Source organism: Lontra canadensis, unplaced genomic scaffold (genome assembly GCF_010015895.1).
Source record: "Lontra canadensis isolate GAN:19392208 unplaced genomic scaffold, GSC_riverotter_1.0 scaffold28, whole genome shotgun sequence".
NCBI classification, from domain to species: domain Eukaryota; kingdom Metazoa; phylum Chordata; class Mammalia; order Carnivora; family Mustelidae; genus Lontra; species Lontra canadensis.
This window is the reverse complement of record NW_022631022.1, coordinates 20,345,137-20,367,093: the sequence shown is the minus strand read 5'-3', so window position 1 is coordinate 20,367,093 and position 21,957 is coordinate 20,345,137. Positions and strand designations below refer to the sequence as shown.

At 43.7% G+C, this 21,957-nt stretch overlaps 1 protein-coding gene across 3 annotated transcripts in view; it reads right to left on the bottom strand.

Moving 5' to 3' along the window:
• Positions 1–2,254: 2,254 nt before the first annotated feature.
• Positions 2,255–21,957, bottom strand: part of PEAK1 (pseudopodium enriched atypical kinase 1) — a 291,481-nt gene continuing 271,778 nt past the window's right edge. For all 3 annotated transcript variants that reach the window (XM_032865117.1, XM_032865116.1, XM_032865118.1), the window contains one exon: positions 2,255–4,235. In XM_032865117.1, coding sequence (XP_032721008.1) covers positions 3,072–4,235 — 1,164 coding nt within the window. In that variant the 3' untranslated portion in view covers positions 2,255–3,071. The remainder of the gene's footprint in view (positions 4,236–21,957) is intronic.

The window sequence follows — 21,957 nt, the reverse complement described above, 5'->3', positions numbered from 1 at the left end:
AACTCTCGATAAATGGAAGAATCTGTAGTACAGACTTCAACAGAAAAGAAAAAATTTCCAAATAATATTGAAGACGGTAACTTGACATTACTTGAGAAAACTTAAAGTGCTATCCTAGTCATAATGCAAAACTCTAACACATATATATCCGTCTGTGTCCGAAGGTAGGGTTTCTTTCCAGTTGATGAATGAATTCAAAGTTCCTACTGTAATTAAAATGCGAGTGTAAAGAAAATTTGTGACATTAACTGACTGAATTTCACTACTCTGGAAAAATACTCCAAGGACCATCTGATGTAGTACTTCTTGCCTAGAGATAGTTATTTTTGTCTGTTCTGCTTGAACCCGTAACACCCTTTTCCCTCTCTACCTCATATTCTGCAGAGTAAAATTAATCTAGCCACCTGTCTCTGGGAAGCCTGAGGCCCTTCTCTGACTAGGTGGTATTCATCTTTTGCCCTTAACAAGTCTGAATATGAAAACAGTACTGAACAAATCTGGTGCGAGGGAGGGACTCGGTTTACCAGTGCTCTAGGGTAACGGTAGTCGAGGGTGTCCATGCCTAGAATACTGTAGAGTTAACACGAAGAAGGCTAGATACAAGTCAAACAGAAAAAAAAAAAAAAAAAGAAAGGAAAAGAAAAAGGATACCTAGAGAACAAACAGAGGGCCCAGGGAACATTCTTCATTAAATATGAAACCTCATTAAATAGTCAACATTTAAATTTACATGGGCAAGGCACCACGAGCATGACATTGAGTAAGTGTATCAATCTGTGGACCGTCTGGGGGAGGGCGGGGAGGACGGCGAAGGGAATGTGCTGGCTGACATGGTCAGTGGTCTGGGTACTGCTACTTCAGTGTATAATTAGGCAAGGACTTATGTGCACGTGGGCTCTGCTAAGCTGAATGAAACAGCAGGCCACGAGGCGAGGCACAGCCATGCCCCAGGACCCACGGACGGAGCGGACTGCTGGCCTGCAGCGGCGGGCCCGCTCGGCAGCCGTTCCAGGGGTCAAGCCCTGCCCTCTGGCTAGAGGAGGCCAGGCTGTTTGTGGGCCGGTGAGTTCTCTTCCTTGGGAGTCCTGTACGGCTGGCCAGGAGGACAAGGGCATCCTCCATGGGGAGCCTCACATGGCCCATTTTCTTAAAAACAACAACAACAACAACAACAACAAAACACACAAAGAAGATCACAATAAAATACATTCTTCTTTCTTGATCCTCTTTGATTTAGGTGAATCATATGAAAAAGGCTGTTAAAAATGTTAAAAGTTTAGAAATTTCCAAAAGGCCACCAATGTGCTCTCTAAGTAATACTGCACAACCAGTCTTGGCTTTCAGAAGCTCTGTGCTGGTAGGGGAGGGGTCCCAGGGTTCCCTCGCCCACGAGACGCAGAGGACACATCTCTCAACCCTGCCACAGGTCGTTCCCCTCAGAGGTCCGGCCTCTGCTCCCAGCATGCACGTGCACACCCACGTGTGTGCACACCCACGTGTACGCACACTCACACAGCTGAGTGACTCGGGATTTCAAGGTTGAAGTAAACAGATACTCACAGTTTTGAATAAAACAAGCGCACCCGCGTCCCCTCCCATCCCAAGCCCCCTGGAAGGAACTCTCATTTCTTAGCGCAAATGTGTATGTGCCAAGGGAGGAAGGGGAGGATTTCTGTAGAACTTGCTTCAGGTAAAATTGCAACACAAACACTGTAATATACAGCTAAAAAAAAAAAAACCATACAAAAATTGCACATATATTCCTAGGAGAGGAGCATGGACCCCACGTGTGGCATGGCTCGCAGGCACCCACCTCAGCACTCAACATCCTTGCGAGCCATCCTCAGGGGGCCACTGCAGAGAGTTCTAAGGAGCAATGTTCCCGGGGCCCCTGGGAGGCAGCCTCTTCTGTCAAGATCAGCGTTGTGAGGAGACTGGCAGTCTCATCAGTGGCCATCTCCCCTCCCTGGCCTCTGGCTGCCCTCACTGCCAGTGCGCCGTGCCCTCCGAGCAGATCTCAGAGCTCAGCTGACAGCCGTTTCCCTCATAGCTGATGTCTACAGCATTTGGGAGACTAGTTAACACTGGCTACTGAGAGGAGGAAGCTGGCCGATTACCGCTCAGGGGAACACGGGGATCTGGGCTCCACCAGCTATGGCTGTCTACACTGCCAGCTCTGACAGTAATCAAAGCCAGCACAACAACCCCTGGGGGGCCCCTTAGGGAACGGCATGTGTGGAAAATCATCTCCTGCCACCTCTTTATCAGAACCGAACTCTACGCACCCTGTGGAGGCATCGGTGACACCCCCTTGGGTCAGTTGTGGAAGGGGACACAAGTGGCTGATAAACCCGAACTTCACTGGCAAGTAGGGACAGAGTTGAGGTGAAGGAGAGTCAGGCAGTGGTAGGAGAGGAGAGACTAGCTGGGCCGTCCTCCGTGCAGTTCACCTACTTACCGAGGACAAGGGAAAATGCGTCCATGACCCAAAGGACGAAATCTCTCCTTGTCTTTTGACTATCTGCTGGAACAAAGGATAGAGTCCCCAGGCACAAAACTGGCCTGATGCTAGGGACAGCAGTTCTGCCTGGTAAGAGAGTCAGTGATTGATCCTTTAAAGACATAAAAAAAAAAAGTCTGTTGTGAGAGCTTAGTGGATGTTGGTAAGGACCGGTCAAATCTGTCTATTGCTAGTGAGAATAAATACTTGGTGTTAAAAAGATAGGTGATACTCAGAATCATGGAGGAGTTGGACACAGATCACTGAGTTCATACCAAAAGAGCTGTCCCTTCTGGGATGGACATGTTCATTTTCTTCCTGCATTTGGGGACAATTAGGGTGAAAGGTGTTCCGATGGAAGGGAACTGCACAACCGTACAGCGAAGACAGACTGAGCTTTGTACTCGGTGTGGAGCCGTGAATGAGCCTTCAGAGGGCACTCATTTTTTTTCTGGACAGGGATGGAAGGTTGGTTTCTCTTCTTTCTTTGAATTCCATGGGAGCACTGGGAATGGGGAGCGCACAGGTGAGTGGAAGGTGGGAATGAAAGAAAAGTAGCATCCAGGACAGACTAGCGGTGTTGCAGGGTCTTCACGATACAGCCGAGGGAATCTGGAGTGGCAAAAGCCAGATACTGAGCACAGAGCCAGTCCTCCAGGCTGACCCCACCCTCCCTGTCCAGGGACTTCTCAGCAAACTTGATCATGAGCAGTGTCCGCTTGATGTCTAGCCAGTTCTGGAGCAGGGCGCTCCTCTGTGCCGGGCTGGGAGAGAGGGTGAGAGTCTGGAAGAGATCTTCCCGGGGGCCCCACAGCAGACACTGGAGGATGCCTTTGGCGTCTGAAATGAGGATCCGCTCCGAAGGGTTGGGGTTGAGAAGGCAGCTGGCCAGCTGCTGCAGGCCCCGGGAATAGGGGGAGCGGAGTGGGATGCGAGGCAGGTCTGCCCGAGTGTATTCTTTCTCCTTCAGCTCTGGGTTCTCATCGAACGGGTTGGGCAGGTGCAGCATCTCATAGATGAGGATGCCCGTCTGGAACTCATCACACTTTTTATACTGGGTGGCTGTTATGATCTCCGGAGCGAGGCGGGACTGGTCACGGAGGATCTCGGGGTCCACCAGATGGCTCTTTTGCTTGGCTTGAGAGAAGTTGCTTACTATGAGCCTGGTGGAACAAGATGAGGTGGGGCTGGCCTCCGCGGGCCCCAGGCCCTGGCTGGTGCCCCCCGGCTGGTAGTGGACAAGCAGCAGGTTCTCCAGACGAAGATCACAGTGAGTGACGTGGTAGGGCTTGAGGTGCTCCAGGCCAGAGCACAGCTGTAAGAGCAGCAGACACACTTGCCTCTCATACAGGTCCGGGCTCTTCCCGTGCTGGCCCAGAGAGTCCCGCACAAAATCAGCCACCGTGAGATAGGGAACCTCTCTGGTGATGACCACCACGTGGCTTCTCTGCTTCCTGCTGATGAGCCCCTGGCTTGATTTCTGGGATGACTCTGTTTCAGAGCAGGGCTCTGGGCTTTTCCCATCTGTTTCTCCTTTCACCTCTTCTTCAGCTTCTTCCATTTCATCCTCTTCCTCTTCAGGGGCATCGGGATCGTCCCAGGGAAGCAGACGATTAGGGACTTCCGCAAGGAAATGACCACAGTCCTGCTGGATGTTGAAATGGACAGCCAGACTCTGGCGGACAGCCAAGCTGTGATAGTACTGCTGCGACTCTTTCGCTTTGCTCTTACAGATCTGAAAGAACGCAAATGACACAATGTAAAACATACCCTTTCATAACCAGGCTTCGAGGTGTAAAGGAAGAGTAATGGGGAGGTGACTGGTTAGGAACATGCTGTGTTACAGTGAAGTCTTCAGGAAGGGTCTTGGTAGTCCTGTGCTTAGTAACAGTAATAATGGCAGGAGCCATTTCTTATGGCTATCGACACGCTGAGCACTTCATGTATATTATCTCTAGTCCTTACACTAACCCTTTGAAGTAGGCTGAAGATTTAAGAATGTAAAAAAAAAGAAAGAAAGAAAGAGAAAAAAGAAAAAAGCCCAGGGCTACCAGCTTGCAAACCCAAGCCTGTCTAACACCAAAGCTTGCTTTTTCTACTACACCTTGTATGTCATCTAGAAAACAGAACAACCAAGAATAAATTTTTGCCTACTTTCTGTAGAGGCTTACAGCCCAGACTTACACAACAGCTCTATAAATTGAGCCAGGATACCTTGTTTTATCACTGGTCAGGAGGGTAACATAAGGTTGGCCAGGTGAAGTGTGGGTTTTCCTAATTGTAAATGAAAGTCATTGTCAAAACAGGCACGCACGGTTGACCGGCAAGGTAGAGGTAAAGCTTGGAGAGCATCATTGGTCTGAGCACAATGAACATTTCCATGGCAGGACTCTGAGTTTCATGCTTTCTCTTAACAGGCCTCTTTTAAAGGCCAATATTTAGGCAGGAAGGCCTTTCCAAAAGCATTTTATTAAGTGGTTATAGATCATGCAAGAGTTTTTTAATCACAAACATTAGCCAAGAGTTCTATATACCGAAACATCTACTATATTTCTAGACGCCCAGGGCTAGACAAGCAAAAAGTAAATCAAATCACCCCTAAATGGATTATGATGACAGGACGTGGAGAAGCGGCCAGTGGAGGACTCAGTGTCTAACACTCATTCACAGATGGGAACAGCCCAGTCAGGAAAAGCTGCTCCACGGGCCGGGACCTGAGGAGCCCGTTTCCTATCCTCAGCAGGGAGATGCTGCTGGATTTTACAGGGATCCAACCCTCCTGGCAACATGCCCCCGGAAGTGTTCATGCTGTCTGTTTGCTGCAGTCATACAGAAAAGAAACACATTTTAAAAAGGATTTTCTAGCTTTTATTTTAAAAACATTTTCTTGGGAGGGTGCTGATGAGTCTCCGCGTCTGAGAAAGAGTGTGCTCTGCTTTCCATTCAAACAGATACTAAGAAAAATATGAACTAGGTGATGGGGACTCAAGAGTACACTTCTCATGATAACAGGAAAAAAAAAAAAAGAAAGAAAGAAAGAACCAAAAAGAACCCTGCCCCCCGCAACCAGACCAAAGGTAAAGGTGTATCTGGGGGAAAGGAACATCTTCTCTCATTTACTGTATTTATACACATTTATTACACTTAGAGTCTTGACACCAGTGATCAACACCACAGAAATCTTTCTCTCTTCAAATCTTATACCACCTACTTCATCAATTTGAGGGCACATCAAGCATTTTTTCTTTAACTAAAACTTCTGGTCTTGAAAGAGAGATAACCCCAGGCTGAGTTCAAGTTCAAACATATATCTTTCAGAAAATATCATCTTTGGAAAGTCTCTGTACATGCAGAATAATATATACTCCTATATGCTCATCAATCACATCATGAATTCCTTCTATACTATACTGTTGGCAATATTTCATATTTATGTGTCAGCAGGTATTTAAAAAATCCTATGCCAGTCATCTTTTAGTTGTATAGGAGTTGGATCTAGGACACGGCACCATTAAAACCATTCTCATTTTTAATAATTTGCTCCATATCACATCGCTGGCTAGAATGAAAGTTCAAAGGTCCCAACTCCTCCGTCTTTGAAAAGTCAATCAAATACCACTGAGTTGAGTTGAATGAGACTATAGTTAAACTCCAGCAGTCACTTTCCAGAAAGGACCCTCACCCAGGACTTGGCAGGTTTGGGATTTAGTCCTGACATGAACTGTGTAAACTTGGGCATCTCAGCCAATTTCTCTGGGGCTCAGTCTCCCTAAAAAGGGAGACAACATACAAAAAATCCTGAAACCTACTACCTCATAGGGCACTTGTGAGGATTAAATGAGATCAACTCTGTAGAGTCGACCTATAAATCTCAAAGCTACACAAACGTAACATTGCACATGACTAAGACTATAACCTGTAAACATTAAACATGATGTCACACTATAGATCTTCATGTTTTTTTTTCAAACAGAGAAAAGCAAAACAGAAAAATGCATCCTTCTTTGAGTTTTGAGAACCACCTGCCCCAGCAACGAGGCTCTCTGACCATGGGTTGGGTGGAGGCAGCTAGAGAGGAAGAGGTAAAGTCCAACCCTGCCCACCTCCCTCTCCCCACTCAGGCAACAAGCCAGACTGGCAGTATGTTCTGGTCCAAGACAGACCCAGTCCAAGGCTGAGAGAGAGAGAGAGGAAGAAGTGTCTGACCACTCTGTAGTTTCTACTATGCTAAGCTGCACTGAAAAAAAACTTGCCACTCTGTGGTTTGGCACTGGAAGCAGAGAGGGTATTCTAATTGTGACTGGTCCTCACATCGTGTTATTCGGGTGGTATCTGCCTGCACACAGACACACAAGGTTTTGTAAGACTCCTCAGAGCTGTGTGAGCAGACAAGAACATGGACACTACAACAAGAATTTATGTTTAGTTTCACAGATCAACTTGAGATAAAGGATCAAAGTGATTTACAAAGGAGAAATGATAAATTGTTCAACCATTCTGGATGCTCTGAAGGAAAATGGCCTGCCTGGATAGCCGGCCTGAGGTGGCACTCCCTTATCTCTCCATCTTACAATATAGAGACAGGCCTAAGAATAATAGGTCACTTTAGTTTAAAAGGTAAAGGGAAATGGGAAAAGTCTGAAAAGAAGGAAACACACAAACTAGGGTTTCTAATTGGTTCACAACCATGAAAATAGTTATAATCAAAATATAGACCTATGGAGATTTCCAAGATAGGATTTCTTTTATGATGAGTATCTCATACCTCTTTAGTATGAGCTTCTGATGATATTAGTTTAGGTAGGAACATTAAAGGATTCTATGTGCCACACAGTAGCAATTTTTCAAATATTAGTAACTTGACTCTTTTAGTTTAAAAAAGGAAACTCGAAATGACCTGACTTCAGATGATAAATTTCTAGTCCAAAAGTTATTTCAGAAAACAAGCCGCTCGTTCCAGAACAAATGGACAGGGTTTCTCCTGCCGGTTGTTTTGACCTCCTTCCCTTACCTGATATTTTCTCTACCAGGGAGCAAAGTGACTTCTTCTGGGCCTCGCTTTTTCACTTATCTTTCTTGAAAGGAATTTACATTCCTTCCCTAAAAGGGTAGCTGGCTTGAACTGCAGGAATTTCCAAAGAGATTCCACTCCCTAAGAAGAATGATTTCCATAGGACTTCTAAGCCTCCCCAAATTTTGAAACAGGAACAACATAGGAGCTGGAATGGTCCCATATCTTCATGTAAGATTCTCCTTTTTAACAGGAGAAAAATCATCTCATAGTTGTTTTGACTACCTATGGAAAAATCTATTTAACCTGCCGCCAATTTTGACAGATCTGTCCTGTCTGCACTTTCTGGAAGGGAAGAAAAGCTCCACGAGAGCCTGAGCCACAGCGACACTAGAGGGAGCTGTGGTATCACCATCTGGGAGTCATTTCCTCGGAAGCTGCAGCAAGAGAACAAAACCAGGCTGGGGAGGGTTGACTCTCGTACAATATGCCATAGGCCGTCTTTGTGGACCAGTTACTGGTTCTGTGAAGGTGGCAATGCCGAATTCAGGCAACAGGAGCACTTTCTGCAAACAGGAAGAGATGCACGTGCTGGGCACAGTGACCCTGGCCTGCTTGCCCTCCCAGACAGCACCCCTTCATGAGCTACTTCTCTGGAGGAAGCCAGAAGCCCATCACAAGGGACAGCCAGCCAGGGGTAGTTACACATCCACCACCACGGATAAAACATTGCCACAAACATTGTGGGGAAAGGAGTTGTCTGAGTTAATGAGGGTGAGGGAGGAGAGAGAAGGAAAAGGAAAACTGTTCATTCGCAGCAACTGAGCATTCAAACTAGTATCTGATGGCTCCTTAGCACTTTCCATCTGTTAAAAATCCTGAAGTGATCTAGCCAGAGCCCCAAATATAGTGGGTTGGGGAGCCCTTTAGCCACCGATGCAAAAAAATGCGGAAAGGAAAAAAAAATGTGCTTCCAGAGCCAGAGCTCTCTCCTGAGGCCTTCTCAGACCCAGGTCAAAGCACACAATGCTTACACAACCTGATCTTCGTGGGGAAAACAGCCTGATAATTGTTCCTCACACACAAGCTGAAAAGTTTAATTCCAAACATTCCCTTCAATACAGGGGCTCATTTTCTGTGTTGCTCATGGCAACTGCTCTGCATACCTTTGAGTCAAATCTGCCATTATAAAGCATTTATGTTTATAATAATAATAATCTCAACCTAGACAGCAAACTTTTAAAAAGCAGAGTGTGGGGAGCTTTGACTGTAAATCCCCATTAAAAGCAGCTGGGAAGAAGACCAAGTCTATGTGTCTGATACTATTGACCCTCTCAGAATGCCCACGCCTGGAACCGGTAAAGAGGACATTCACAAGCATTGGAGAGTGGAACATATATTCAGTTTAAGGCCACATAGTGGGGAGGTAGGGGGAGAAGGTGGACATCTGGCACCACAGTAGGGAAGTGGCTGTGGAATAAATCAGTTGTCGAATGGAGTGGTATTATCCTTTCTCCTTTATTTGACTCTTCCTCCCAAAGGCTCCTTGACATGCTAGTTTGTTGGCGGAGGGTGATGGTGGGGCGGGGGGGGGGGGGGGGGGGCCCGGGGCGGGGGGGGGGGGAGTCTGCCCTCTGTCCTCTTTACTCAGGGACACACTCCCTTCCGCAAGCTCATGGCTTCGATCATCTTGATATATTATTGACTCCCACATTTGTAACCCAGACTCACCTCAGAGCTTTACACTCATCTCTACAATGGCCTACTTGACCCTCCCCACCGCCCCGTATGTCCCATCCCATAGACCCTTAAACTCAACATAATCAAACCCAAACTCTTCTTCCCACCAAAACCCCTGTTCTTTCAGTACTCCCTCTTCTTGGCGAATGGTGCCATTATCTGTCCCAACAGCTGGCTAAGAAATCAAACTCACTCTGGATTTCTCCTCTATCTTCACTCCCTACCTCTAACCAATCACCAATTTTAATCGATTCTGTTCCCAAATAACTTTCAAATTATCCTCTTGTCTCCATCATCTATTGCTATCTTTATCACTGGCATGGAGTACTACAGAAGATGTCCAACTGGTCTCCCTGCCTCTCATGTGACTCCCCTCAAACACCAGATCCATCTTTCAAAAAAATTGGATCTCACTTGCCTAATATTTAAACTTTCCAGTGGCTCCCACTACCTTCACAGGAGAAAGGCCTGGCCTGGCCTCCCTTTCCAGTCTTAATTTCTCACGTCTCTTTCACTTCGCCATATTGAACTACCAGCAGCCAGCTCCCGCCTCCAGCTTCCACCCGCCAGGTGTTCTCTCTTCACCCTCATCTGCCTGAGGGATTCCTACTTACTCTTTCAAAACCATTATTACGTGTCAGTTCTGTCAAAGAGAGAAAGCATTGAACACCCTAAACCTCCCTTCTGTGTTTCTCGCATACGTCTCTATTATTACAGACAGCACACTTGCCGGGTTTGTCTTAAGAGCAGATATTTGTATCGGTAGGGCCTTCCATGGGGCAAGGCACATTGTGCGTGCTCTCAATCTGTGTGTACAAAATACTGAGGGAGGCTACATCTGATCTGGGGTAGCCACAGGGTTATTCACTCAGAGCAGCTAGAATATATGAACAGCTTTTATGAAACAGATGGAAGTTGGCAAGGTGATGGGGAGGGGACAACGGCAGACGTGAATGCTCATGACCTGATGACGCAAATGAGTAAAACCTGAACAACGAGGGCTGTCCACTGAGTCTGGCCTGCCCTAAAGGCTTGGGGGTTTTGCACTGCACGCACCTACATAAAATGACAATGTTCCGCAACATTCCATTCAATTTCCTCTCCTTTTCCCCAAAGAAAACAGTAATTACAAAACACAGGACTCTTCAAAAATATTCCACATTTGCTTTTAATTTTCCATTGATGGGCCCAGTCAGCCTAGTACGCCTTCAGCCTACTTCCACTTTATCAGCAGGAAATCTCATTTTCACCTTATACTACACATTTTACAGTGCCACAGTGAGCCTTAAGTGAGATGGATATTGTAGGGAATGAATTGTAGAGGGGCAAAAATGAGAAACACTGAACATCACACACACTGTACCATCTGCGCCATTTTGTCACATTACACAAAAGCTATCTGCAAACAGGAGGGCGCACAGAATGAAAACCTGCAAATGTGAAACAGATAGCCAGTATTTGGTACAGCCTTGCTCTGGCAACACGGGCTGATCACTCCTTGACCTCAATTCCTTGATCAACCTAGGAGTATTGCTTTGCTTGCTGCTACAGAGCCAAGACCACACACATTCAATGCTGTTACCGATATATTCAAAATGGATTAAGTATTTAATACATAAATGCCATCTGGGCCCCAGGTACTCAGAACTCCATGCTCTAGGAATTTGCCATGAGCTCTGTCAGGTAGGCCAGGTAATTTATAGTTTGAACTGCTGCAAAAATGTTCATATGCCCAAGAAACCCATTTTGGAGTCTAGAGAGAAATTAAAAAAGGCAACTGTATAAGATTTTACTATCTTATTTGTAGCTTGTACCCATTAAATCTTTTCATGCTCCCACTCAGCATGTGGATGAAAAGAAAATCACTTGTGTTTGTGAGCTAGTAATTTGGGCTGACAGAATGATGCCCAGAATGTTCACCTTAGAGAAACTGAGGTACGGCGAAGTTCAATAACCATTTCAAGCACAGATTAGGAGTTCAATTAACTTGAATCCTCATATATAACTCCCAACGAGGTTTTCTCACCTTGTTTGTGAAAGCCATGGCTTCCTTTTCCCACTAGACTATTCATTTTGATTCCAGATTTATGTGAGTACCCAAACCCCTTCCTTCCTAAACCAATTCCCAGTTGACACTCTTAGGAACTTCTGTCCGCCTTCAGCCCTGAAATGAAGTGGACACTGGCCTACGATGGCTACAAGTATGTACAGCTGGCTGCAGACCCATGGCTTTCTGTGAAGTTTCAATATTGGAACATATTTGTGCTGAATTATGAAAGTGGAAGTGGTTTCCCCTCTATAGCTTTTTCCTTATTACTAAGCCAGTAATTAACTGCCTGTGTCAATAGTCTGAACTAGTTATAAACTCTTACCAATCAGTTATTCCTGTCAATGCGTTTTCATTTAGTGTCTTGCTTTCTTAGCATCCACCCAAATGAGATAAACAAAGACTCGGGTCAATTGCAGACAACTGTGGTATCCACAGTTCACCTCTACTCACTACAAGCTTTGAACAATATTCTTGACATAGGTGGAAGAAAGGTAACAGCCCACTATTGTACGAGGGAAGTGCACATCTTCCCTAAGCTCTCTGAGCTCTTTCCTTGAGAACAAAGACCTGGACTCCTTCAAAACAAGAAGATAAATACTACCCCAAATTTGGGACTCTTGGACAAATAAGGCAGAAATTTATACTTTTTGCTTATGTGAGATTTTTATCATCTTCCCCACAGTAATTTCATCCAAATTCCTTCTGTGGTCTCACATAGCAGCATTTATTATAAAACGATCCCATTAAAGCAGTGATAAAGAATGTCCCATCGAGACTGAGTCATAACTTTACCAACTGGCCACTCTGCTTGTAGGCAAACATTGTCACTTGTCCATTCGGGGACAACACTGAAGTGCGGAAGGGCTGTCCGTTGCTCAGGTATGAGATAATAGGACAGGTTCCACGCAGGAGGTAAGAGGCAGCCTGCCATGAAGTAGGTGACCCTTTGCAAAACTAATTATTCCTCTCTGGCCTCAGTTTCCTCCTGTATAGGATGATGGATGATGAATGCTGCTCTTCTAAAGTTGTCTTGAGTCTCCTTTGTAGAGTCTACTCTACATGTTTGGTCGGTGGCTACGCAGATTCTTTGAAAGGAGGCAAAGGCAAGGTAGACTTTATTCAGAACAGGGAAGTTTCAAGTTCATGCTTAAATTTGTGGTAAGTTTTATTCAGAGAGCAGGGAAGTTAAGGGCTGGAGGCCAGCCAAAATGCAGCCCAGGGACAGGTCTGATCTACTGGGTGGTGGCTCCCCAAGTGATGAGGGGTAAAAGGAGACATGAATGAGACAGAGACAGAGGTTGAAGGTTAAACACTGTCTGGGCACCAGTTTGGCCTTTCCTTCACCAAACTCCAAAGCAGGCTGTGCCCACCGCATCCGCAGCCTCCCTATTCCATACACTCTGACTGGCTGCATCTGGTGTCTGCTCCCAGTTACCAAGACTGCATTTTCTTGAGGTTTACTAGAGACTGAACTCCTGCCTTCTCCGTATTCTGCTCAAACCTTCTGCAATCCTGCACTCTCTGATCTGTGGGTCCTTGCCCTCTGTCCCTGCTTTGGGTCACTTAGATGAGTAGGCCTTTTCCTGATTTTGTAGACGCTCCTCCTGGGGTGGTCTCTCATCCTAAATCCAGCCGCTCACCAGACACGGTCTACCACTTGTTTTAGCTCTTTGACCACCTACCCTTCTTTCCCACTGTTCGGGTATTTACCTGGACTACTGCAGTAGCATCATGACTGGTTACTCTTCTGGACTCTTCCCATCATAGTTTTCTTCTAAAATCATTTCATCAGTTTTCTTCCAAATTAATTTATCTTATGTTATCTCTCTCTTTAAAAATCCTTAGTAGTTTCCCATAAAACACAAACTAAAGTTTAACTTTTGAACTCATCATTCAAAGCTCTAAATGTGGTCCCAGATCTTTCCATAGCCAAATTTTTCAATATTCTCTCCAAGCACTGCATTCATTACAAACAGTGTGAAGTGTTTGGTCCTGAGATAGTGTTAACAATGATTTCTTTCATTCATTAGTTGTCATTCACCTTTACATTTCCACATACCATTCTGAACCTTCATTATAATGTCTTGTTTAAGAGTAATTTATGCCTTTGTCCCCCCCCCCCATTGGAATATAAGCTTCTTGAGGGTCAGGTTTTGTTTTATTCACATGTATTTCTGTAAACCCACACAGATATCATAATTTTTTCAACAGTAAATGTTTTCTGAAAGGTCAAGAAATACTTACTGAATGCCCATTACGTACATGGTACTCTTTCGGATAGTATATATTGCTATCTGATGCTAAATACATTAGATCAACAGGGTAACAAGGATACAAGCATTAATAAACTATGGTCCCTGCCATGGGAAAGCTCAGGTGTAACAGTGGGGAGGGGAGGCATGTGACTTTAATTGTATAATAGTACTGTTGTAGAATCATAAAACTGTAGCATGATTGTGCAATGACAGAGAAATCCACTAAGCATGGAGTGGGTACACAGAGAGGAGCTGTCAACATGTTCTCAGAACATCAGAGAAGAAAATTCACAGAGCTGGGTTCTTCAAGAAAATAGGAGCTTTCTAGGTACAGGAGAAGAGAGTGGAGGAATAAATAGGTACCATTTACTGAATGCTTTCTTTGTGCCAAAGGATGCTAAGAGCACTATATACATCAATCACTATGTACATACGGACTCTTGTGATTTTTCACAATGGCTTTAAGAATGATGTATTTCCTCCATTTTACAGATAAAGATACTGGGTTTAGAAAAGGCATGTAACTGGACCAAATTATCATAGCTACTAAATTGCTAAAGTACAAATTTAAACCCAGGTCTGTCTGACTTAAAAGCCCAAATCCTTAACCACTATGTCGACAGTCCTCAAATTCTGTGCAGGAACCACCCAGAGTGTTTGCTAACAATGCAGTTTCCTAGGCCTCACTGCCAGAGACTCTGATTTTGTAGGTATGGGATGCGGCAGAGGAAAGTATGTTTCCAATGAGGACCCTCAGGTGGTACTGAAATAGGTCACCTGGATGTGACTGTGCTCTTCCCAGAAGCACAGTCCAGAGAGAGGAACCAGTGTGTGCAAGGCTGTGTAGCATGAAATAGGAGTATTTATAATTCATGCTAGAGGATGAAACTACAGGGATCAATAACTAAGGATACCTGCCTTTAAGGAGCTCAGTGTCAAATGATCTAAAATCTCCAAGTCATTGTTTTTTTTTAAATAAAAAAAAAAAACATTATGACTATATTTAAAAAAACAAAATTAAAATCACCTATAATTATCATTACTCTAACATAGCCATTAATTGCATTAATTGCATATTACCATTTTGTAGGTGAATTTTTTAAAAAGTTATGATCATACTATTTGGTATTCTGCTACTTTCATGTGATGTTTTACCAAAAAATGTTTTCCACGATTTTATAGGGTCTTCACAATTACTATTTAATGGCCACAGACATTCCACTGGACATTACTATAATTTATTAAATTTTTCCTTAATATCAGACTCTCAGTTTGTTACCAATTTGGGGCAGTGCTAATATTCTTGAGGATGCTAGCATTTTGTAGCTTTCTCTCATGATTTTAAGGAGAAATGTTTACATCTTTGAAGTAATGACAAAGAAAGCATGTAAGTGCAGAACCTATCTAGATACACTCAGACCAGTACCCAATATTAAGGAATAATGAGTGATCTAAAAAAAATGTTGAGCAGTAATTTTCTATTACCGTTAATAAGAATAATGCATAATTTTATACGTACTTTAGATACAGTTTATATACTGTATACTGTATACAGTTTATATACTGTACTTTTTATACAGTTTAGAAAGAAGTTTCACCACATTAACACATGTGCGTTATAACAATCTTATTATGAGGTAGGTAGAGCAGTTAGTATCCATTCATGTGATAACCAAGAGAGGTTACCTGACTTACTTGGAGATACACAGAGACTGATTCAGAATTTGGACCCATGTCAGCTTACTCTAAATCAACTCTTCTTTATTATGTGTTGTGATGTCTTTTAGTTTAAGATCAATAGAACTACTAAAGCTGTTTAATGAAAACCAGAATAATGCTATGGACTGACCTGTGTCCTCCCTACATTTGTATGTTGAAGCCCTAACCCCTAAATGCACTGTACTCTTTCCCTCACTCTCACCCCTCACATAAAACACAGTGAGAGGGCAGCTGTCTACAAGCCAGGAGGAGAGCCCTCTAGTCTCCAGAACTGGGAGAATGGACATTTCTGCTGTGTAGTCATCCAATCAGTCTGCGGTGTTTTGTTATGGCAGCTTGAGCAGACTAAGATTTGGGTCCTGAGAAGTGGAGTACTACTGTAATAAATACCCGCAAATGTAGAAGCAGCTTTGGAATTGGATAGAAGCTGGAAGAGTTTTGAGATCCATGACAGAAAAAGCTTAGATAATCATGAATAGACTATTGTAAAATATGAACATTAAGGGTGATTCTGGTGATGAATCAGACAGAAATGAGGAACATGTTATTAGAAAATAAGAGAAGTGATAAAAAACAAATGACAAAGACCTTGGCTAAGCTGTTCTAGTATTTTATGGAAGGCAGAACTTGTGAGTAATGTAATTGTGTATTTGGCAGAGAGATTTCTAAACAGAGTGAAGGAGCAGCTTGTTTCCTCCTAACTGCTTATAGTATATATGCAAAAGGGGAGACAGAAATTGAAGAAGGAATTGTTAAGCAAAAAGGAACCAAGACTTGAAGATCTGGAAAATTCTAAGCCTATCCATACTGCAACAAACAATAAAGCTAATTCTAAAAAGAATTCTAAAAGCGGGTTGAACAGCCATTTGTCTAAAGAGATCAGGGGTGTGACTCATGGCCTTAATCAGTCATCTCAGGAGAAGCCAGAAATAGAAAGAGGATTCTCCCAGCAAAGACACTGGCAGTTTGAGCTAAAGGGAAAGAGAAAGCAGGATGGAATGAAGGAAAGCTGTTGGACTTCTTGGATTCTACAGGACTGGTCCACAGAGCTATTCAGCTGTTAAAAGGCACTATTCTGTAAGGAAAGGGAAGAATGACCCTGAGGGTGTTTCAGAGTTTGTCAGGGCTTATTACTTACATCACAAACCTAAGAGATAAGGCTGTTTCCTTTTGGGTTTCAAAGGGTAGGGCTGCCTCTCCAGATTTGGAAAGCCAGGATGACCAGCTCCTCACGGGTAGGCTACCCTAGCAGGGAGTCATGTAGATGGTCCCTCACAGAGGGCAGTATAGTCAGGGCCCTTACCAAGAGCCAAAGGAACAGGGTGTTTAGAGCCATGTGAGTGATGCTGCCACCCCAGTGGGCCTGGAGGGTAGAGTGCTGAATCAAAGAGGATTATCTGTGAGCCTTCGTATCTAATGGATGGAATTTATCTTCCTAGGTTTTGGATTTGCTTGGGATCCATCATCCCTTCCTTCCTTCTGATTTCTCCCTTTCAGTATGGGACAATCTTATTGCATCGTTACACTTTTTTAAAAATTGAAATAAAATTAACATAGTGTTATATTAATTTCAGGTGTATAATATAATGATTCAACAATACTATGTATTACTCAGTGCTCATCACTACAAGTACACTCTTAATTCGCCTCACCTATTTCACCCATCTCCCCATGAAGCCCCCCTCTGGCAACTACCAGTTCATTCTCTATATTTAAGAGGATTTTTTTTTGTCTCTTTCATCATTTGTTTGTTTGTTTTGATTTTAAATTCCACATATGAGTGAAATCATATGATATTTATCTTTCTCTGACTTATTTCATTTAGCGTTATACCCTCTAGGTCTATCCATGTTTTACAAAATGTCAAGATCTCATTCTTTTCTAGGCTGAATAATATTCCATTATATTCCATTTGTGTATATATACATCTTCTTTATCCATTCATCTATTGATAGACACCTGGGTTCTTTCCATATCTTGGCTATTATAAATAAGGCTGCAGTAAACACGGGTACACAGATCTTTTCAAATTAGTGTTTTCATTTTTTTTGGCCACCACTGTATTTTGGAAGCACATAACTTGTCTAGTTTCATAGGGTCATAGCCTAGAGAGGAAATCTGAGAGGAATCAGACACCGAGTTACACCCATGCCTCATTTAAGTGCTATTTAGATAAGACTTTGGACTGTAGACTTTAGAGTTGATGCTGAAATGATTTAAGATCTTTGGGCCTATTGGGATGAACTAAATATATTTTGCATGTGATAAGAACATGAATTTGGGGGAGTAAGGAGCAGAATGCTACAGACTGAATTCTGAGTCCTGAAAATTCATATGTTGAAGTGCTAACCCCTGAGATAGTCTGATTTATAAGACAAGGTCAATATATATATTTCTCCAATATATTTGGTCTTCATTCATGGTTTCTGACTCATAGCAACCCAAACCCTTGGAATTTCATAAGTATTGAGAGTGACAAAGGTGTCTCTTGTTATGTTAATAAAGTGATTTTTGGATCCCATTAGGGATGGGGGTTGGTTGCCAGGGGAACCAACCATGCACATAATTGAAGCATTGGAATTTGCAGCCCCTTGGGACTTCCAACCTCCTCTGGAAAGGAAGAATGCCTGGAAGTTGAATCAATAGCCAATCACCAATGATTTAATCAATCATGAAGTAGCCACAAACCCCCAAAAGGATAGAGTCTGAAGAGCTTCCAATCTGGTGAACACATGGAGATTTGGGGAGTGTGGTGCACAGAGAAGTTCTGTATCCTTTCTTCATACCTTGTTCTATGCATCTCCTCTATCTGGCTGTTCTTGAGTTCTATCCCTTTCTTTCTTTCTTTCTTTCTTTCTTTCTTTCTTTTTTTTTTTAAGATTTTATTTATTTGACAGAGATCACAAGAAAGAAGGCAGAGAGGCAGGCAGAGGGAGAGGGGGAAGATCTCAGGGGCTCGATCTCAGGACCCTGAGATCATGACCTGAGCCGAAGGCAGAGGCTTAACCCACTGAGCCACCCAGGGGCCCCAAGTTATATCCTTTTCTAATAAGCTAGTGATCTATTAAGTAAGATGTTTCTCTGTGAGCTGATCTAGCAAATCATTTGAACCCAAGCAGGGGTTAGTGGGAACCTCCAATTTACATCCCGCTGGTCAGAAGCATAGGCAACAACCTGGGCTTGTGACCGGTATCTGATGTTTGTGGAGGGGGACTGGTAGATTGAACCCTTGACCTGTGAGATATGGTGCCATCTCTAGGTAGATAAGTTGAATTGAGTTGAATTGCAGGACACCTTTTTGGTGTCCAAGAATTGCTTGGTGCTATGTGGGAAGTATGCCCCCCCATTGGAAACTGAGTCCTGGAACATACAATTTAACCCCCAACTGGACCGTATCTGGAGATAGGGCCTACAAAGAGGTAATTAAGGTGAAATGGTCATAGAGGAGGAGCTTTGATATGGATTAGTATCCTTATAAGAAGAGACAACAGAGAGCCTCTATCGCCCCTTGGCCATGTTAAAGACACAGGGAGAAGGCAGCCATCTACAATCTAGAAAGAGAGTTCTCACTAGAAATTTTATCAGCCAGAACCTTTATCTTGGACTTTCTAGTCTTCAGAACTGTGACAAAATTAATGTCTATTGTTTAAGCCACCCGGTCTATGGTATTTTGTTAGAGCAGCCTGAGCAAACTAAGACAACACCCAAAGTAACGATCTTAGTACTCAATCGCTGCAACAGACTTGGCAATTAAGGGGGCATTATCCTTTGGCGTTCAAATTGCTAAATTCTAGCACTGATTTCCTTCTGCAACATTTTAAAGACCTTTTAGTCTCTTCAAGAGACAATCACACCTGTTAGCCTACTCTATATTCCATTAGTATGGGAAGGGATATTTTAAGAAAACAAACAGTAAAAACTTGTTTGTGTGAGCCAACTGCTGTTCCTTTTTGCTTACATCTGCAAAGGGAGGGTTCACAGTGTCCTGGTAGTTTATTCCTCTAAGGTTGCACAATCAATTGGGTACTTCTACAAACACCCAGAGGGTCTCCAAATAGACGTTTATATTCACCATTTAGTGTAAAACATCCTTTCCCAAACCTTCCAACAAGTCCCAGTATATAACCACTCGCCACCTGTTCTTTGGAGATTGCTTCTGCATCATTACAAGCAAAGAAATCAATACTAGGCCATTGATTTGGGAAAGAGACAAGATTGCACGGCAATAATACATAAAGTTAGTCAAGCCCTACTTCTCAATTGTTTTGAAAGAACAGATAGTTCAATGCCCCATTCTGAAATAGGTACTCATCCTGCATTGGCAATCTTGTAGCAATAAAGGCCCAAGATAGATGAGGTACCATAACCCCAATTGACTTAACAGCTTTTGAGTGCTACAGAGAATCTCAAAATGCCTTTTTAGACTCAACAGTAATGCATTAACTAGAATCCAGCTCCCCTCTCTGCAGTCTATCCCTCAGTTTAATTTAAAAAGTGTGGGCTGGGGCCTAGGGTCACTCTGCCAGCGCCAACAGACAGGTAAGTGGTATGGGTGCTGTAACTGCAGAGAGCAGCTGAAGGTCTGGTCCAAATATGTATTCTGCCATGATAGACAGGTAAGGCTGATTGTTTACCTTATCCATTAATTTACTAAGACACCATCTGGTCTTTCTAAGACAAATTAACATGTAAAAATCATTTAGATATGTTAATTGGTTTTGAACTAGGAAATAGAATCAATAAAAAGGGACGATGGGAATGAAGGAGAACATTACTGTTTACCTAGAACTTTGTGTTTTTAAAAACTCACATGCATTAGCTTCCTTGATCTTAATCCCAATCCCACAGATTATCACTGTAAACATCTGAAAGAGGAGGAAATTAAGGCTCTTAAAGTAACCTAGGGAAGACACTATTGGAGAGTGAAAGGAGTGAACACTTACAGGGATTTTTGTCTTCTAAAGATTTATTTATTTATTTGAGAGAGAGAGATGGAGAGTGAACACGAGAGACAGCGAGAGAGCGAGCTTGCACCAGCTGGTGGAGAGGCAGAGGGAGAGAGAGAAGCAGACTCTCCACTGAGCAGGGAGCCAGACGTGGGACCTTGAGATCATGACCTGAGCCAAAGGCAGACACTCCACTGACTGAGCCACCTAGGTGCCCCTTAACAGGGATGTTTTATTCTCTTTTAGCCAAACAGCCCCAAAGATGGGTACCATTATTATCCTCTTTTAAAGCTAAAGAAATTGAGACTCAGAGTAGCAATTTGTGACAAAGCTACTAAGTAGCAGAGCCAGGACCTGAACCCAGATCTTTTGGACTTTGAAGTCCATTCTTTACTGGGTTCCAGTTTACGATGGCAAGGTAGGAAGATCCTGAATTCACCTCCTCCCATGGATACACTGAGTCTACAGCCACATATGGAACAATTTCCTCTTAAAAAAATCCAAAGGCTGTCTGAGTGATGACTACACATGGGTAAACAAGAGGAAAACCACATTGACATGGGTAGGAAAGAATAGGACACAATCTCGCCGTAAACTCCACCCCTGGTGCAGCATCCCATAACAGGGAGGGAACTCAAAACCTGGCGCTTCTCCCTGAGGAATGAAGGGTTTAAATCCTACATTGGGTATCCCAACCTTTAAGACATACGCTTGAGACAAGCCTCCAAAACATCTAACATTGAAACCCAACAGGGCTTGTGTCCTAAGACCCACAAGACTGTAATGTAGCAGTCTGAGAAACCCCTCTTAAAAAGCCTACCTGCTGGGACTTCCCTACCCAAGAGGCAGCCAATTGTGTCTGGACTTAAAGTGAAGGAGGCTCATCTGCTTATATTAAAGCACTGGTGTGAGGGGCATACATCTAACATAACACACACATCTAGGAGCCAGCTGGAACACTTTGTCTTTGTCCATACAAAGACTAGCAGGTACTATCTTCATGCTCTCCCTTTGCCAGTCTCCAGGGCACCAGTATTCCACAGAATGGAACTTTTATGGGTGTCTGGTGGCCTGATTCTTATAGCTGTTGTCTAGAGGATGCTTCTGGACTGCCTGGCTCTGGAGGTCAGGTGAGTTTGTGTTTCTGGTCCCCTGGGATTGTAATGATAAGTATCACCCAGAAAAAAAGCTTATCCTCCTGTCTGGCAGCCTCAATTTTGTGACTACTATCAGGGGACACCCCTAAATCATCTGGTTCTGGCAGCCACTGAGGCTTATGCACATGGATCCCACAGAACTGTAACCAACGGAGAAAGAGTTCTTAAAAACCAACCACTCCCAGAGCAAAGCAATAGGTAACAGACCCCAAGAGAGCTTGGCCTTTCTGTGAAGGAGGCCTATTAGCTAACTAGGGCTTCCAAAAATCTCAGAGAGACGGTGCTATCTTTCCACTCACCCTCTACCAAGCTCCAGAGTGCCAGGATCTCCTGGAAGGGAGTTGTATACACATCCAGTGCCCTAGTTTTTGTCTGGTGTCCCAGGTTATACGGCTGCTGCCCAGAAGATGTTCCTAGATCACCTGGCTTTGGTGGCCGGGAGCCTGCATTCCTGAATCCCATAGGACTGTGGCAGAGAAACAGTTTCTGGCAGGCTTCTACTCCCAGTGCACTGTACAGAGAGTGGTCTGAGGCACACTTCCTAGTCTTTCTGTGAAGAAGGCCACTTTGCTTGTCCTG